Source organism: Nansenia antarctica (assembly GCF_963989245.1).
Source record: "Nansenia antarctica genome assembly, chromosome: 18".
In the NCBI taxonomy this organism is placed as follows: domain Eukaryota; kingdom Metazoa; phylum Chordata; class Actinopteri; order Argentiniformes; family Microstomatidae; genus Nansenia; species Nansenia antarctica.
Genome location: NC_137691.1, coordinates 168,577 through 186,077, shown reverse-complemented (window position 1 = coordinate 186,077; position 17,501 = coordinate 168,577). Strand labels below are relative to the sequence as shown.

At 52.0% G+C, this 17,501-nt stretch overlaps 1 protein-coding gene across 1 annotated transcript; it reads left to right on the top strand.

The window, feature by feature from the left end:
* Positions 1-984: 984 nt before the first annotated feature.
* On the top strand, positions 985-17,380 carry LOC308173143 (bactericidal permeability-increasing protein-like; the record flags this gene model as incomplete). The annotated part of the gene is made up of 15 exons (XM_080548118.1): positions 985-1,087; positions 3,050-3,164; positions 3,317-3,448; positions 10,493-10,648; positions 11,042-11,105; positions 11,906-11,966; positions 12,189-12,280; positions 12,676-12,852; positions 13,461-13,520; positions 13,679-13,846; positions 14,008-14,075; positions 15,665-15,707; positions 15,847-15,910; positions 16,034-16,110; positions 17,158-17,380. The coding sequence occupies 15 exons, from the start codon at positions 985-987 to the stop codon at positions 17,215-17,217; spliced, it is 1,440 nt and encodes a 479-aa protein (XP_080404244.1). The 3' UTR covers positions 17,218-17,380.
* Between the last annotated feature and the right edge of the window lie 121 nt (positions 17,381-17,501).

Sequence of the window (17,501 nt, the reverse complement as noted above, 5' to 3'; positions counted from 1 at the left end):
TGGGGTGGTCCAGTGGTCTAGCACCGTGGCCTGGGGTGGTCCAGTGGTCTAGCACCATGGCCTGGGGTGGTCCAGTGGTCTAGCGCCATGGCCTGGGTGGTCCAGTGGTCTAGTACCATGGCCTGGGTGGTCCAGTGGTCTAGTACCATGGCCTGGGGTGGTCCAGCGGTCTAGTACCATGGCCTGGGGTGGTCCAGTGGTCTAGTACCATGGCCTGGGGTGGTCCAGTGGTCTAGTACCATGGCCTGGGGTGGTCCAGTGGTCTAGCGCCATGGCCTGGGGTGGTCCAGTGGTCTAGTACCATGGCCTGGGTGGTCCAGTGGTCTAGCGCCACAGTCTACAGTGCACACATATGCCCATCTCTCTTACTTTCCTGTCTGTCTTCACTGTATCTGTCCAATGAAAATGTAAAACATGAGTGGGGCTGTGTGGGGCTGCCCCACTCAGAAAAAATATCTTAATTTATTTTATTCTATTTACATTATTATTTAGAACAATACGTAACACACCCCCCTACCTATAACCCCCCCCTTCACCTTCCATAGAAGAATGAAGCACAGTTACAGGGTTCCTACAAGTTTCAACAAGTCGAATCTAAGACCTTTCTAGACCTTTTTAAGACCTCTTTGAATATAATTTTAGACCTATTCGCGACACCATATGATAACTTTTTGTCATCCTGCCGTAGCTTCGTTCGCCCAAGGGCAGAGAATTGGCATTTTTTTGGTTCCAGCTTGATTCATTTCCACGTAAAGAGATGTGGTCGGACTGATTTCCTTGCAGGACAAGCTAATACAGTTTTTTAGACCTAGCACCTAATTTTTTAGACCTAATAACTGAAACTTGGGACCTTTTTAGGCCTTGTAAATCCGATTGCTGGATTTTAGACTTAAAGGCTTTTTAAGACCAGCACGGGAACTCTGTATGTACCTGCAGGCATCATAAGAAGGTATTTCCATGTGTGCTCAGGTGGCTGCAGTCAAGATGTCCCCGTGGTGGTGGCTCCCCCTGCTGGCCCTCCTCCCCCTCACGCTGGCCGCCAACGCCGGAGTCAAGGTCAAGCTCACAGAGAAAGGCCTGGAATATGGTGAGTTACACCTTAACTGCTCCTCCTAAGACACCTGCTACCCCCCAGCACTGTGTCTCCTGAGACATCTACTACCCCCCAGCACTGTGTCTCCTGAGACATCTACTACCCCACAGCACTGCGTCTCTTGAGACATCTACTACCCCACAGCACTGTGTCTCCTGAGACATCTACTACCCCCCAGCACTGTGTCTCCTGAGACATCTACTACCCCCCAGCACTGTGTCTCCTGAGACATCTACTACCCCCCAGCACTGCGTCTCCTGAGACATCTACTACCCTCCAGCACTGTGTCTCCTGAGACATCTACTACCCCCCAGCACTGTGTCTCCTGAGACATCTACTACCCCCCTAGCACTGTGTCTCCTGAGACATCTACTACCCCCCAGCACTGTGTCTCCTGAGACATCTACTACCCCCCAGCACTGTGTCTCCTGAGACATCTACTACCTCCCAGCACTGTGTCTCCTGAGACATCTACTACCCCCCAGCACTGTGTCTCCTGAGACATCTACTACCCCCCAGCACTGTGTCTCCTGAGACATCTACTACCTCCCAGCACTGTGTCTCCTGAGACATCTACTACCCTCCAGCACTGTGTCTCCTGAGACATCTACTACCCCCCCAGCACTGTGTCTCCTGAGACATCTACTACCTCCCAGCACTGTGTCTCCTGAGACATCTACTACCTCCCAGCACTGTGTCTCCTGAGACATCTACTACCCTCCAGCACTGTGTCTCCTGAGACATCTACTACCCCCCTAGCACTGTGTCTCCTGAGACATCTACTACCCCCCAGCACTGTGTCTCCTGAGACATCTACTACCTCCCAGCACTGTGTCTCCTGAGACATCTACTACCCTCCAGCACTGTGTCTCCTGAGACATCTACTACCCCCCTGCACTGCGTCTCCTGAGACATCTACTACCCCCCCAGCACTCCTCCTCCTGAGACATCTACTACCCCCAGCACTGTGTCTCCTGAGACATCTACTACCCCCCAGCACTGTGTCTCCTGAGACATCTACTACCCTCCAGCACTGTGTCTCCTGAGACATCTACTACCCCCCAGCACTGTGTCTCCTGAGACATCTACTACCCCCTGTACTGTGTCTCCTGAGACATCTACTACCCCCCCAGCACTGTGTCTCCTGAGACATCTACTACCCCCCAGCACTGTGTCTCCTGAGACATCTACTACCTCCCAGCACTGTGTCTCCTGAGGCATCTGCTACCCCCCAGCACTGTGTCTCCTGAGACACTTACTACCCCCCAGCACTGTGTCTCCTGAGACATTTACTACCCTCCAGCACTGTGTCTCCTGAGACATCTACTACCCTCCAGCACTGTGTCTCCTGAGACATCTACTACCCCCCCAGCACTCCTCCTCCTGAGACATCTACTACCCCCAGCACTGTGTCTCCTGAGACATCTACTACCCCCCAGCACTGTGTCTCCTGAGACATCTACTACCCTCCAGCACTGTGTCTCCTGAGACATCTACTACCCCCCAGCACTGTGTCTCCTGAGACATCTACTACCCCCTGTACTGTGTCTCCTGAGACATCTACTACCCCCCCAGCACTGTGTCTCCTGAGACATCTACTACCCCCCAGCACTGTGTCTCCTGAGGCATCTACTACCCCCCAGCACTGTGTCTCCTGAGACATCTACTACCCCCCAGCACTGCCTCTCCTGAGACACCTGCTTCCCCCTATACTGTGTCACCTAAGATTACTCTTCCTGATACGACTGGTGAATTGATGATTCACTTGCTTGTAAGTCGCTAAATGCCGTAAATGTAAAAGTTTGAGACCAAGTCCATTGTGGCCACTGCCAGGGGTATATACTGTATCTTACTGCCCAAACTCTTCCAATCACCTTCCTCCTCCGCTGTTCCCAGCCAATCACCTTCCTCCTCCGCTGTTCCCAGCCAATCACCTTCCTCCTCCGCTGTTCCCAGGCAGACAGATTGGCTTGGCCTCACTGGCGGAGAAACTCAAGGCCATCAAGCTCCCAGACATCACGGGAACCCAGAAGGTTCCGCCCATCGGCAAGGTCAAGTACAGCTTCACGGGGTACGGCCGTCAGTCTTTTCAAATGTTTTTCAAAATGTTTCTCTTGTTTTTCGTAACCCTAACCCTAACTACCCAGTTCAGAAATTGGACATGAAACACAATTTTCAACCAACATTGACGACAGAACTGACCTCAACCTTCCTGTGTTGCAGGATGCAGATCGTGAACCTGGGGCTGCCAGAGTGCAAACTGGGCCTGGTACCGGGTACAGGTGTCAGCGTGGCTATCACCAACGCCTTCATCACCCTCCATGGCACCTGGAAAGTCAAATACCTCAGGTTCATGTAAGTGCGTCAGTAATGGTCGTTTTGACAAGCAACATAACCAACTGAAGGTAAACCGTGGCCTGGGGTGGTCCAGGGGTCTAACTCTATCCTATAAAATGAAAAATATGAGTGGGACTGCCCTACTAATAAATTGTACCAAGTGACTAAAAAATGTTTTATACCTTTGCACACAAATTTCAGGAGCCTCCTTTCATGACTTTTCCTAGATATGTGCGTTCTACCACCCAGTATCCTTACATTTTCTAAATCACATCAGGATAAGCTAGTATGAAGCTATTTTGCAGTTTTTCTGTGTAGGAGGCAGGCTAATTTACAAGACGCGCCAACTAGTGGTCGTTGTGTGTAAGTAGCAGCTTCCCATTGTAAAGACTATGGTCATGTGACCCCCGAGGCGGCTGTTAGGCACGACTGTTCTGTGTTAAACTGTATACAGTACGTGTCCTGTTGTGGAATTGTGGAATTGTGAGATCACCCCAATCTAAAACATAATGAATACACATTAACACTTAGGGTGTGTGTGTGTGTGTGTGTGTGTGTGTGTGTGTGTGTGTGTGTGTGTGTGTGTGTGTGTGTGTGTGTGTGTGTGTGTGTGTGGGGGGGGGTTCTGCAACCACAGCCATTGCTACGTCTGTTCTGGTTTAGTCATTTCCGAACCCCCTAAAAAAAAGTGAGCATTAGTGTTACTGCAGGAGACGGTGAATGAACGACCCTCCACCTCTCCTCTGTAACACTGATGACCCTCCACCTCTCCTCTGTATCACTGATGACCCTCCACCTCTCCTCTGTAACAGTGATGACCCCCCACCTCTCCTCTGTAACACTGATGACCCTCCGCCTCTCCTCTGTAACACTGATGACCCTCCGCCTCTCCTCTGATGACCCTCCACCTCTCCTCTGTGACACTGATGACCCTCCGCCTCTCCTCTGTAACACTGATGACCCTCCGCCTCTCCTCTGTAACACTGATGACCCTCCACCTCTCCTCTGTAACACTGATGACCCTCCACCTCTCCTCTGTAACACTGATGACCCTCCGCCTCTCCTCTGTAACACTGATGACCCTCCACCTCTCCTCTGTAACACTGATGACCCTCCGCCTCTCCTCTGTATCACTGATGACCCTCCACCTCTCCTCTGTATCACTGATGACCCTCCGCCTCTCCTCTGTAACACTGATGACCCTCCACCTCTCCTCTGTATCACTGATGACCCTCCACCTCTCCTCTGATGACCCTCCACCTCTCCTCTGTAACACTGATGACCCTCCGCCTCTCCTCTGTAACACTGATGACCCTCCACCTCTCCTCTGTAACACTGATGACCCTCCACCTCTCCTCTGTAACACTGATGACCCTCCACCTCTCCTCTGTGACACTGATGACCCTCCGCCTCTCCTCTGTAACACTGATGACCCTCCACCTCTCCTCTGTAACACTGATGACCCTCCACCTCTCCTCTGTAACACTGATGACCCTCCACCTCTCCTCTGTAACACTGATGACCCTCCACCTCTCCTCTGTAACACTGATGACCCTCCACCTCTCCTCTGTAACACTGATGACCCTCCACCTCTCCTCTGTAACACTGATGACCCTCCGCCTCTCCTCTGTAACACTGATGACCCTCCACCTCTCCTCTGTAACACTGATGACCCCCCACCTCTCCTCTGTATCACTGATGACCCTCCACCTCTCCTCTGTAACACTGATGACCCTCCGCCTCTCCTCTGTAACACTGATGACCCTCCGCCTCTCCTCTGTAACACTGATGACCCTCCACCTCTCCCCTGTAACACTGATGACCCTCCACCTCTCCTCTGTATCACTGATGACCCCCCACCTCTCCTCTGTAACACTGATGACCCCCCACCTCTCCTCTGTAACACTGATGACCCTCCACCTCTCCTCTGTAACACTGATGACCCTCCACCTCTCCTCTGTATCACTGATGACCCTCCGCCTCTCCTCTGATGACCCTCCACCTCTCCTCTGTAACACTGATGACCCTCCGCCTCTCCTCTGTATCACTGATGACCCTCCACCTCTCCTCTGTAACACTGATGACCCTCCACCTCTCCTCTGTAACACTGATGACCCTCCACCTCTCCTCTGTAACACTGATGACCCTCCACCTCTCCTCTGATGACCCTCCACCTCTCCTCTGTAACACTGATGACCCCCCACCTCTCCTCTGTAACACTGATGACCCTCCACCTCTCCTCTGTAACACTGATGACCCTCCACCTCTCCTCTGATGACCCTCCACCTCTCCTCTGTAACACTGATGACCCTCCGCCTCTCCTCTGTATCACTGATGACCCTCCGCCTCTCCTCTGTAACACTGATGACCCCCCACCTCTCCTCTGTGACACTGATGACCCTCCGCCTCTCCTCTGTAACACTGATGACCCTCCACCTCTCCTCTGTAACACTGATGACCCTCCGCCTCTCCTCTGTAACACTGATGACCCCCCACCTCTCCTCTGTAACACTGATGACCCTCCACCTCTCCTCTGTAACACTGATGACCATCCACCTCTCCTCTGTAACACTGATGACCCTCCACCTCTCCTCTGTAACACTGATGACCCTCCACCTCTCCTCTGATGACCCTCCGCCTCTCCTCTGTAACACTGATGACCCTCCACCTCTCCTCTGTAACACTGATGACCCTCCACCTCTCCTCTGTGACACTGATGACCCCCCACCTCTCCTCTGTATCACTGATGACCCTCCGCCTCTCCTCTGTATCACTGATGACCCTCCGCCTCTCCTCTGTATCACTGATGACCCTCCGCCTCTCCTCTGTAACACTGATGACCCTCCACCTCTCCTCTGTAACACTGATGACCCTCCACCTCTCCTCTGTAACACTGATGACCCTCCACCTCTCCTCTGTATCACTGATGACCCTCCACCTCTCCTCTGTAACACTGATGACCCCCCACCTCTCCTCTGTAACACTGATGACCCTCCACCTCTCCTCTGTAACACTGATGACCCTCCACCTCTCCTCTGTAACACTGATGACCCTCCACCTCTCCTCTGATGACCCTCCACCTCTCCTCTGTATCACTGATGACCCTCCGCCTCTCCTCTGTATCACTGATGACCCTCCACCTCTCCTCTGTAACACTGATGACCCTCCACCTCTCCTCTGATGACCCTCCACCTCTCCTCTGTATCACTGATGACCCTCCACCTCTCCTCTGTATCACTGATGACCCTCCACCTCTCCTCTGTAACACTGATGACCCTCCACCTCTCCTCTGATGACCCTCCACCTCTCCTCTGTATCACTGATGACCCTCCACCTCTCCTCTGTAACACTGATGACCCTCCACCTCTCCTCTGTATCACTGATGACCCTCCGCCTCTCCTCTGTATCACTGATGACCCTCCACCTCTCCTCTGTAACAGTGATGACCCTCCACCTCTCCTCTGTAACACTGATGACCCCCCACCTCTCCTCTGTAACACTGATGACCCCCCACCTCTCCTCTGTAACACTGATGACCCTCCACCTCTCCTCTGTATCACTGATGACCCTCCGCCTCTCCTCTGTAACACTGATGACCCCCCACCTCTCCTCTGTAACACTGATGACCCTCCACCTCTCCTCTGATGACCCTCCGCCTCTCCTCTGTGACTCTGATGACCCTCCACCTCTCCTCTGTAACACTGATGACCCCCCACCTCTCCTCTGTAACACTGATGACCCTCCGCCTCTCCTCTGTAACACTGATGACCCCCCACCTCTCCTCTGTAACACTGATGACCCTCCACCTCTCCTCTGTAACACTGATGACCCTCCACCTCTCCTCTGTAACACTGATGACCCTCCACCTCTCCTCTGTAACACTGATGACCCTCCGCCTCTCCTCTGTATCACTGATGACCCTCCACCTCTCCTCTGTAACACTGATGACCCTCCACCTCTCCTCTGTAACACTGATGACCCTCCACCTCTCCTCTGTAACACTGATGACCCCCCACCTCTCCTCTGTAACACTGATGACCCTCCACCTCTCCTCTGTAACACTGATGACCCTCCGCCTCTCCTCTGTATCACTGATGACCCTCCACCTCTCCTCTGTGACACTGATGACCCCCCACCTCTCCTCTGTAACACTGATGACCCTCCGCCTCTCCTCTGTAACACTGATGACCCTCCACCTCTCCTCTGTAACACTGATGACCCTCCACCTCTCCTCTGTAACACTGATGACCCTCCGCCTCTCCTCTGTAACACTGATGACCCTCCACCTCTCCTCTGTAACACTGATGACCCTCCACCTCTCCTCTGTAACACTGATGACCCTCCACCTCTCCTCTGTAACACTGATGACCCTCCACCTCTCCTCTGTATCACTGATGACCCTCCACCTCTCCTCTGTATCACTGATGACCCTCCGCCTCTCCTCTGATGACCCCCCACCTCTCCTCTGTAACACTGATGACCCCCACCTCTCCTCTGTAACACTGATGACCCCCCACCTCTCCTCTGTAACACTGATGACCCTCCGCCTCTCCTCTGTAACACTGATGACCCTCCGCCTCTCCTATGTAACACTGATGACCCTCCGCCTCTCCTCTGTAACACTGATGACCCTCCACCTCTCCTCTGATGACCCTCCGCCTCTCCTCTGTATCACTGATGACCCTCCACCTCTCCTCTGTAACACTGATGACCCTCCACCTCTCCTCTGATGACCCTCCGCCTCTCCTCTGTAACACTGATGACCCTCCACCTCTCCTCTGATGACCCTCCACCTCTCCTCTGTAACACTGATGACCCTCCACCTCTCCTCTGATGACCCTCCACCTCTCCTCTGTATCACTGATGACCCTCCACCTCTCCTCTGTAACACTGATGACCCTCCACCTCTCCTCTGTATCACTGATGACCCTCCGCCTCTCCTCTGTATCACTGATGACCCTCCACCTCTCCTCTGTAACAGTGATGACCCTCCACCTCTCCTCTGTAACACTGATGACCCCCCACCTCTCCTCTGTAACACTGATGACCCTCCGCCTCTCCTCTGTAACACTGATGACCCTCCACCTCTCCTCTGTAACACTGATGACCCTCCACCTCTCCTCTGTAACACTGATGACCCCCCACCTCTCCTCTGTAACACTGATGACCCTCCACCTCTCCTCTGTGACACTGATGACCCTCCACCTCTCCTCTGTATCACTGATGACCCTCCGCCTCTCCTCTGTAACACTGATGACCCTCCACCTCTCCTCTGTAACACTGATGACCCTCCGCCTCTCCTCTGTAACACTGATGACCCTCCGCCTCTCCTCTGTATCACTGATGACCCTCCACCTCTCCTCTGTGACACTGATGACCCCCCACCTCTCCTCTGTAACACTGATGACCCTCCGCCTCTCCTCTGTAACACTGATGACCCTCCACCTCTCCTCTGTAACACTGATGACCCTCCACCTCTCCTCTGTAACACTGATGACCCTCCGCCTCTCCTCTGTAACACTGATGACCCTCCACCTCTCCTCTGTAACACTGATGACCCTCCACCTCTCCTCTGTAACACTGATGACCCTCCACCTCTCCTCTGTAACACTGATGACCCTCCACCTCTCCTCTGTATCACTGATGACCCTCCACCTCTCCTCTGTATCACTGATGACCCTCCGCCTCTCCTCTGATGACCCCCCACCTCTCCTCTGTAACACTGATGACCCCCACCTCTCCTCTGTAACACTGATGACCCCCCACCTCTCCTCTGTAACACTGATGACCCTCCGCCTCTCCTCTGTAACACTGATGACCCTCCGCCTCTCCTCTGTAACACTGATGACCCTCCGCCTCTCCTCTGTAACACTGATGACCCTCCACCTCTCCTCTGATGACCCTCCGCCTCTCCTCTGTATCACTGATGACCCTCCACCTCTCCTCTGTAACACTGATGACCCTCCACCTCTCCTCTGATGACCCTCCGCCTCTCCTCTGTAACACTGATGACCCTCCACCTCTCCTCTGATGACCCTCCACCTCTCCTCTGTAACACTGATGACCCTCCGCCTCTCCTCTGTAACACTGATGACCCTCCACCTCTCCTCTGTAACACTGATGACCCTCCACCTCTCCTCTGTAACACTGATGACCCTCCACCTCTCCTCTGTGACACTGATGACCCTCCGCCTCTCCTCTGTAACACTGATGACCCTCCACCTCTCCTCTGATGACCCTCCACCTCTCCTCTGTAACACTGATGACCCTCCGCCTCTCCTCTGTAACACTGATGACCCTCCACCTCTCCTCTGTAACACTGATGACCCTCCACCTCTCCTCTGTAACACTGATGACCCTCCACCTCTCCTCTGTAACACTGATGACCCTCCACCTCTCCTCTGTAACACTGATGACCCTCCACCTCTCCTCTGTAACACTGATGACCCTCCACCTCTCCTCTGTAACACTGATGACCCTCCGCCTCTCCTCTGTAACACTGATGACCCTCCACCTCTCCTCTGTAACACTGATGACCCCCCACCTCTCCTCTGTAACACTGATGACCCTCCGCCTCTCCTCTGTAACACTGATGACCCTCCGCCTCTCCTCTGTAACACTGATGACCCTCCACCTCTCCCCTGTAACACTGATGACCCTCCACCTCTCCTCTGTATCACTGATGACCCCCCACCTCTCCTCTGTAACACTGATGACCCCCCACCTCTCCTCTGTAACACTGATGACCCTCCACCTCTCCTCTGTAACACTGATGACCCTCCACCTCTCCTCTGTGACACTGATGACCCTCCACCTCTCCTCTGATGACCCTCCACCTCTCCTCTGTAACACTGATGACCCCCCACCTCTCCTCTGTAACAGTGATGACCCTCCACCTCTCCTCTGTAACACTGATGACCCTCCACCTCTCCTCTGTAACACTGATGACCCCCCACCTCTCCTCTGTAACAGTGATGACCCTCCACCTCTCCTCTGTAACACTGATGACCCTCCACCTCTCCTCTGTAACACTGATGACCCCCCACCTCTCCTCTGTAACAGAAAGGACAGCGGCACCTTCGACCTGGCGGTGAAGAAGCTGGGCATCACCTCCAGCATCGCCATGCACAGCGACGAGACCGGCCGGCCCGCCGTCAGCAGCCTCAACTGTGCTGCCGACCTGGGGACCGCCAACATCAAGTTCCAGGGTGGGGCCAGGTAACAGGACTGACTCAACACTATGGTAACAGGACTGACTCAACACTATGGTAACAGACTGACTCAACACTATGGTAACAGGACTGAGGTAACACTATGGTAACAGACTGACTCAACACTATGGTAACAGGACTGACTCAACACTATGGTAACAGACTGACTCAACACTATGGTAACAGACTGACTCAACACTATGGTAACAGACTGACTCAACACTATGGTAACAGGACTGACTCAACACTATGGTAACAGAGTAAACACTATGGGTAACAGCCTCTCTGACCTCTAACCTCTAGGCTACCATTAACCCTTAATCCTTAACATTATGGCACACCAAGCAAGCAGTGAGTGAGAATTAAGCATCATCTAACCCAGCCTTGGTGTGTGTTGCAGCTGGCTGTACAACCTGTTCAGCGCCTACATCGACAAGGCGCTGCGCGGCGTGCTGCAGAAACAGGTGAGACAGGAACCACAAACTACCTGCAAATGAAATACGTCATTGTGTAACAGACTGTGTGTGTGTGTGTGTGTGTGTGTACTTCTCACGTTGTGTAATTACTCCTGGACAGCATTTTCCCAGTCAGCAACACTGTTTATTCTGTCACTGTCAATCAATATAACACGCAGACGTCACGTCCGGCAGGAGCAGTTAGAACCAGGGAGGTAACCATGGTAACGGTAATGAGCTAACTACAGCTAGCTTAACATTCAACTGACGATCAACATAAAATATATAACACACAAGTTCTCCAACGGTTTCCGAACCACCTTTCCAACAAAACAATACAATTCTTGGCATCTCCCCACAGACATTTTACTAATTAATAAATCAGTTTTCTGAATGGTGCTTAATAAGACTGGGAACGCCCACTTCATACACGAGCCCAAGTCGCGAGCCACAACAACCAATCAGCAATCACTGAACCAAAACAATGGACCTATCGCTAAGCCACGCCCCAAAATAGAAATTGTCCAATCATATCGCAGCAAAAGTCACGACAGGCAGAAAACTCGGACAAACAACTCGCTAATATCTGATGGTGAAAAGCTTCTGGACTAAATATTATGGTCATCTTTAAAAAAACATGTCTATTACTTGCTGTGGTAAATCAGAAATCAGAAAGTTGAACTCCCGCCATTGTAAGTCATTGAATGTCATTCAGTCACGGTCGGTCAGTCAGTGTTTGTTTGTCCAAATGTTCAAACATATTAAGCTGTTCTGTTCCCTGATGATAACGACCCGTTTCATTGTTGCAGATCTGCCCTCTTGTGGCTGATTCCATAACTGACATGAACCCACATCTGAAAACTCTCAACGGTAAAACATCATTATTAATTATAGAATTAACGTAATTATAAACAGAGCATGTGATGATGAATCATTAAGAAAACGATTGGTACTATAAATTCTGTATGTTATGTATGTAATGCACTTTATATATTTCTGGTATGACAACCAGATGTTCATGTTGAATGGAAGATACATATTTGATATTGTATATAATATATGTTGTGTATGGTATTGTGTGTCACTTTGCAGTTCTAGCTCCAGTGGACAAGGTTGCTGAGATTGAGTATTCCATGGTTGCGTCTCCCACCGTTTCCAAATCCTCCATTGATTTCAGTTTGAAGGTGAGAACTTGAATCATCTCCAAACCAGCAAGCTGGGGTCCGTCAGGGGAGGGGGGGAGACTGGGGGTCAAATCAAGACCACAGTAATTCAGTAACGCAAACAAAATAATCTGATTATGTGAACGTTTGTCTGATTCTCTCTCTCTCTATCCCTCCCTCTCTCTCTCTCTCCCCCCCTCCCTCCCTCTCCCCCCCCTCCCTCCCTCTTTCTCCCTCTCTCCCTCCTTCCCTCTCCCCCCCTCCCTCTCTCTCTCCCTCCCTCTCTCTCTCCCTCTCTCTCTCCCCCCCTCTCTCTCTCCCCCCCCTCCCTCTCTCTCTCCCTCCCTCTCTCTCTCTCCCTCCCTCCTTCTCCCTCTCTCCCTCTCCCTCCCTCCCTCCATCCCTCTCCCCCCAAGGGTGAGTTCTACAACATAGGTAAGCACCAGGAGCCGCCCTTCTCCGCCCTGCCCTTCACCCTGCCTCCCCAGGAGAGCAGCATGCTCCACATCGGGGTCTCATCCTTCACCGCCAACTCTGCAGGCTTCGTCTACAACAAGGCCGGAGCCCTCAGCCTCTACATCACCGACGACATGGTGAGACTCACTCCCACCTGCTAACCCTAACCCTAATAACCCTGCTAACCCTAACCCTAACCCCAGAGAGTTCAGAAGGAAATGTGTCACGTTCTGATGCTCTGGTCCTCATGTCGGGATCTGATGTAATGATCTGACTTTTCTTTCGAAAAATTTGAACACATTGTCAACATATTGTCAACTAACACAGCTTGTTTTGTGAGCCTGCTAACAATGTAAAGTAGTGTTCTAGTTAACTAGGTAACAATGTAAAGTAGTGTTCTAGTTAACTAGGTAACAATGTAAAGTAGTGTTCTAGTTAACTAGGTAACAATGTAAAGTAGTGTTGTAGTTAACTAGGTAACAATGTAAAGTAGTGTTCTAGTTAACTAGGTAGCAGTGGGGATTACTCACCCAATCCATTGCGTTGTTGCAGTATTTTGGCTTGACTAGCGAGTTTGTGTTGTGTTGTGATTCTCAACAACGTTGAAACGTAGTTCCGTGTTTCAAAAGAAAAGTTGGAACATTTTTGATGGGTTGCCGATATGAGGGCCAAAGCATTAGAACGTGTCACATTTGAGTCCATTCAACTGTAGTTTTAAAGTCTAAATCGTTTGTTTTCCTGACAGATCCCTCCCAGCTCTCCCATCAGGCTGAACACCAGGACGTTCGGAGCCTTCATCCCACAGGTGACGACCCCCCCAGCTATCCCCACTGCACCCCCCCCCCCCCCCCCCCTAATGAACCACCAGTGCCTTTGTGCCAGGGACACGGTGAGCTTCCCCTCAGGTTGCCAGATAGCGAGGCGTTAGGGTTAGTGTGTAACATTCCTGTGTTGTGTTGCCAGATAGCGAGGCGTTTCCCCGGGATGATGATGAAGCTGTTGGTGAAGACGGTGAAGGAGCCCAGCATCTCCTTCCAGCCCAACAACGTGACGGTCCAGACGCTGGGAACCCTGACGGCCTACGCTATCCAGCCCAACACCACGCTGGCCCCCCTGTTTGTCCTGAACATGGTCAGTAACCCTACACCCCCCCCCCCCTCCCACGCCACCCAGCCCAACACCACGCTAGCTTGTGTGGTTAACTCTGCTAGCTTGTGTGGTTAACTCTGCTAGCTTGTGTGGTTAACTCTGCTAGCTTGTGTGGTTAACTCTGCTAGCTTGTGTCCCTGCAGGAGGCCAGCGTCAGCGCTCGGCTGTACGTGACGGGGGTGAGGCTGGCCGGAGCTGTGAACCTGAACAAGTAAGAACCAGAGTCTCCACACAGCCTCTACACAGCCTCTACACAGCCTCTACACAGCCTCTACACAGCCTCTACACAGCCTCCACACAGCCTCCACACAGCCTCCACACAGCCTCTACACAGCCTCTACACAGCCTCCACACAGCCTCCACACAGCCTCTACACAGCCTCTACACAGCCTCCACACAGCCTCCACACAGCCTCTACACAACCTCCACACAGCCTCCACACAGCCTCCACACAGCCTCCACACAGCCTCTACACAGCCTCTACACAGCCTCTACACAGCCTCTACACAGCCTCTACACAGCCTCCACACAGCCCCTACACAGCCTCCACACAGCCTCCACACAGCCTCTACACAGCCTCCACACAGCCTCCACACAGCCTCTACACAACCTCTACACAGCCCCTACACAGCCTCCACACAGCCTCTACACAGCCTCTACACAGCCTCCACACAGCCTCTACACAGCCTCTACACAGCCTCTACACAGCCTCTACAAAGCCTCTACACAGCCTCCACACAGCCTCCACATAGCCTCCACACAGCCTCTACACAGCCTCCACACAGCCTCTACACAGCCTCCACACAGCCTCTACACAGCCCCTACACAGCCTCTACACAGCCTCTACACAGCCTCTACACAGCCTCTACACAGCCCCTACACAGCCTCTACACAGCCTCCACACAGCCTCTACACAGCCTCCACACAGCCTCTACACAGCCTCTACACAGCCTCTACACAGCCTCTACACAACCCCTACACAGCCTCTACACAGCCTCCACACAGCCTCTACACAACCTCTACACAGCCTCCACACAGCCTCCACACAGCCTCTACACAGCCTCTACACAACCTCTACACAGCCTCCACACAGCCTCCACACAGCCTCCACACAGCCTCTACACAGCCTCCACACAGCCTCCACACAGCCTCTACACAGCCTCCACACAGCCTCCACACAGCCTCTACACAACCTCTACACAGCCTCCACACAGCCTCTACACAGCCTCTACACAGCCTCCACACAGCCTCTACACAGCCTCCACACAGCCTCCACACAGCCTCTACACAACCTCTACACAGCCTCCACACAGCCTCTACACAGCCTCTACACAGCCTCCACACAGCCTCCACACAGCCTCTACACAACCTCTACACAGCCTCCACACAGCCTCCACACAAACAGCCTCCACACAGTCACACCACAGCCTCTACATAGCCTCTACACAACCTCTACACAGCCTCTACACAGCCTCTACACAGCCTCCACACAGCCTCTACACAGCCTCTACACAACCTCTACACAGCCTCCACACAGCCTCTACACAGCCTCTACACAGCCTCTACACAGCCTCCACACAGCCTCTACACAACCTCTACACAACCTCTACACAGCCTCTACACAGCCTCCACACAGCCTCTACACAGCCTCCACACAGCCTCCACACAGCCTCTACACAGCCTCCACACAGCCTCTACACAGCCTCCACACAGCCTCTACATAGCCTCCACACAGCTGCACCAGGGGGAGGAAGGGTTTCATTCATATGAAAAGTTATTAATACTGTCTACTTTCCACAGGATTGCAATAACAGTGGGAACGAGCTACGTGGGGCCGTTTGAGGTACGAGCTAATCTCTACAATCTCACTGTCGCTGCATAGCCTGTATTCTTCATCACTCTGAATATCACATAGAACCTGTATATCACATCTCTGAATATGAATATGGTGTTTGTGTCTCTCGTCTGGACATAACTAACAGGTTCGGTCTCTGGACAACATCTTCATGATGGTGCTGAAGGTGGCTGTGATACCCAGTATTAATGGTGAGTGCTTTCCTCTAGTTAGGGTTAGGGTTAACCCGAGGTTTTATCATACTCAGTTATATTGTTCTGTCATGTAGCTGACCAGCAGGGGGCAGGGTTAACCAGCAGCATGTTTCTCTCCAGCGCGCCTCCAGAGGGGGTTTCCACTTCCAACCATCGGGAAGATGAACCTGGTGAACACGCAGCTGACCGTCATGAAGGTGCAGAGTGACGTCTTATATAATATATTATGATGTCTTATCAGGATCGCTGCTTCACTGTCCTAGGGGCTTTATGATTAGGCAGGGAAATGCAGCCAGTTGGAAAACTGAGCTATCGACTGGCAACATATCTCTGAATGGCAACATATCTCTGAATGGCAACATATCTCTGAATGGCAACATATCTCTGAATGAGAAACCTTAAAATAAGTGTCAAGGATGGATTCATTTATCCAACATCTCACCTGTATCATTCTGAAAATGTTTGTGTTTTTTTATGACATTGGGGAAACAGTACAGGGGGGTAGTAGATGTCTCAGGAGACACAGTGCTGGGGGGTAGTAGATGTCTCAGGACAGGAGACACAGTGCTGAGGGGTAGTAGGTGTCTCAGGAGACACAGTGCTGGGAGGTAGTAGATGTCTCAGGAGACACAGTGCTGGGGGGTAGTAGATGTCTCAGGAGACACAGTGCTGGGAGGTAGTAGATGTCTCAGGAGACACAGTGCTGGGGGGTAGTAGATGTCTCAGGAGACACAGTGCTGGGGGGTAGTAGATGTCTCAGGAGACACAGTGTTGGGGGTAGTAGATGTCTCAGGAGGGACAGTACAGGAGGGTAGTAGATGTCTCAGGAGACACAGTGCTGGGGGGTAGTAGATGTCTCAGGAGACACAGTGCTGGGGGGTAGTAGATGTCTCAGGAGACACAGTGCTGGGGGGTAGTAGATGTCTCAGGAGACACAGTGCTGGGGGGTAGTAGATGTCTCTGGAGACACAGTGCTGGGGGGTAGTAGATGTCTCAGGAGACACAGTGCTGGGGGGTAGTAGATGTCTCAGGAGACACAGTGTTGGGGGGTAGTAGATGTCTCAGGAGACACAGTGCTGGGGGGTAGTAGATGTCTCAGGAGACACAGTGCTGAGGGGTAGTAGATGTCTCAGGAGGAACAGTTAAGGTGTAGCTTGAAGAGATGGGGTCTTCAGTCTACAGCTGAACAAGCAGAACTACCAAGACTACCTGAACATTTCTCACTGTTGTTTCTCCTCCTCCAGGACTACATGCTGATTGGAACAGACGTTGAGTTCGCAGGAAATCAAACTTCACTCAAATAAGACAACACACTCTCCAACTGCTTTAAATATCTTTAAATATGTTCCGTGTTCCTCTTTGCTTTCAGTGGCGTTATGTATAATTAATACATTCATATGTATAAATAACATCATTCAATAAAGTTTTCCATTGATTTTCTGTTCTATGGCTTGAGATGTGTTCATTGTTCAACACATGCACACACACTGGGTGAGCACCAGAGGGCGCTGTAGACACCAGAACACAGCTCATACTCACACAGCTCAGCCACAGGGTTCCAACAAGTTTCAACAAGTCAAATTTACGA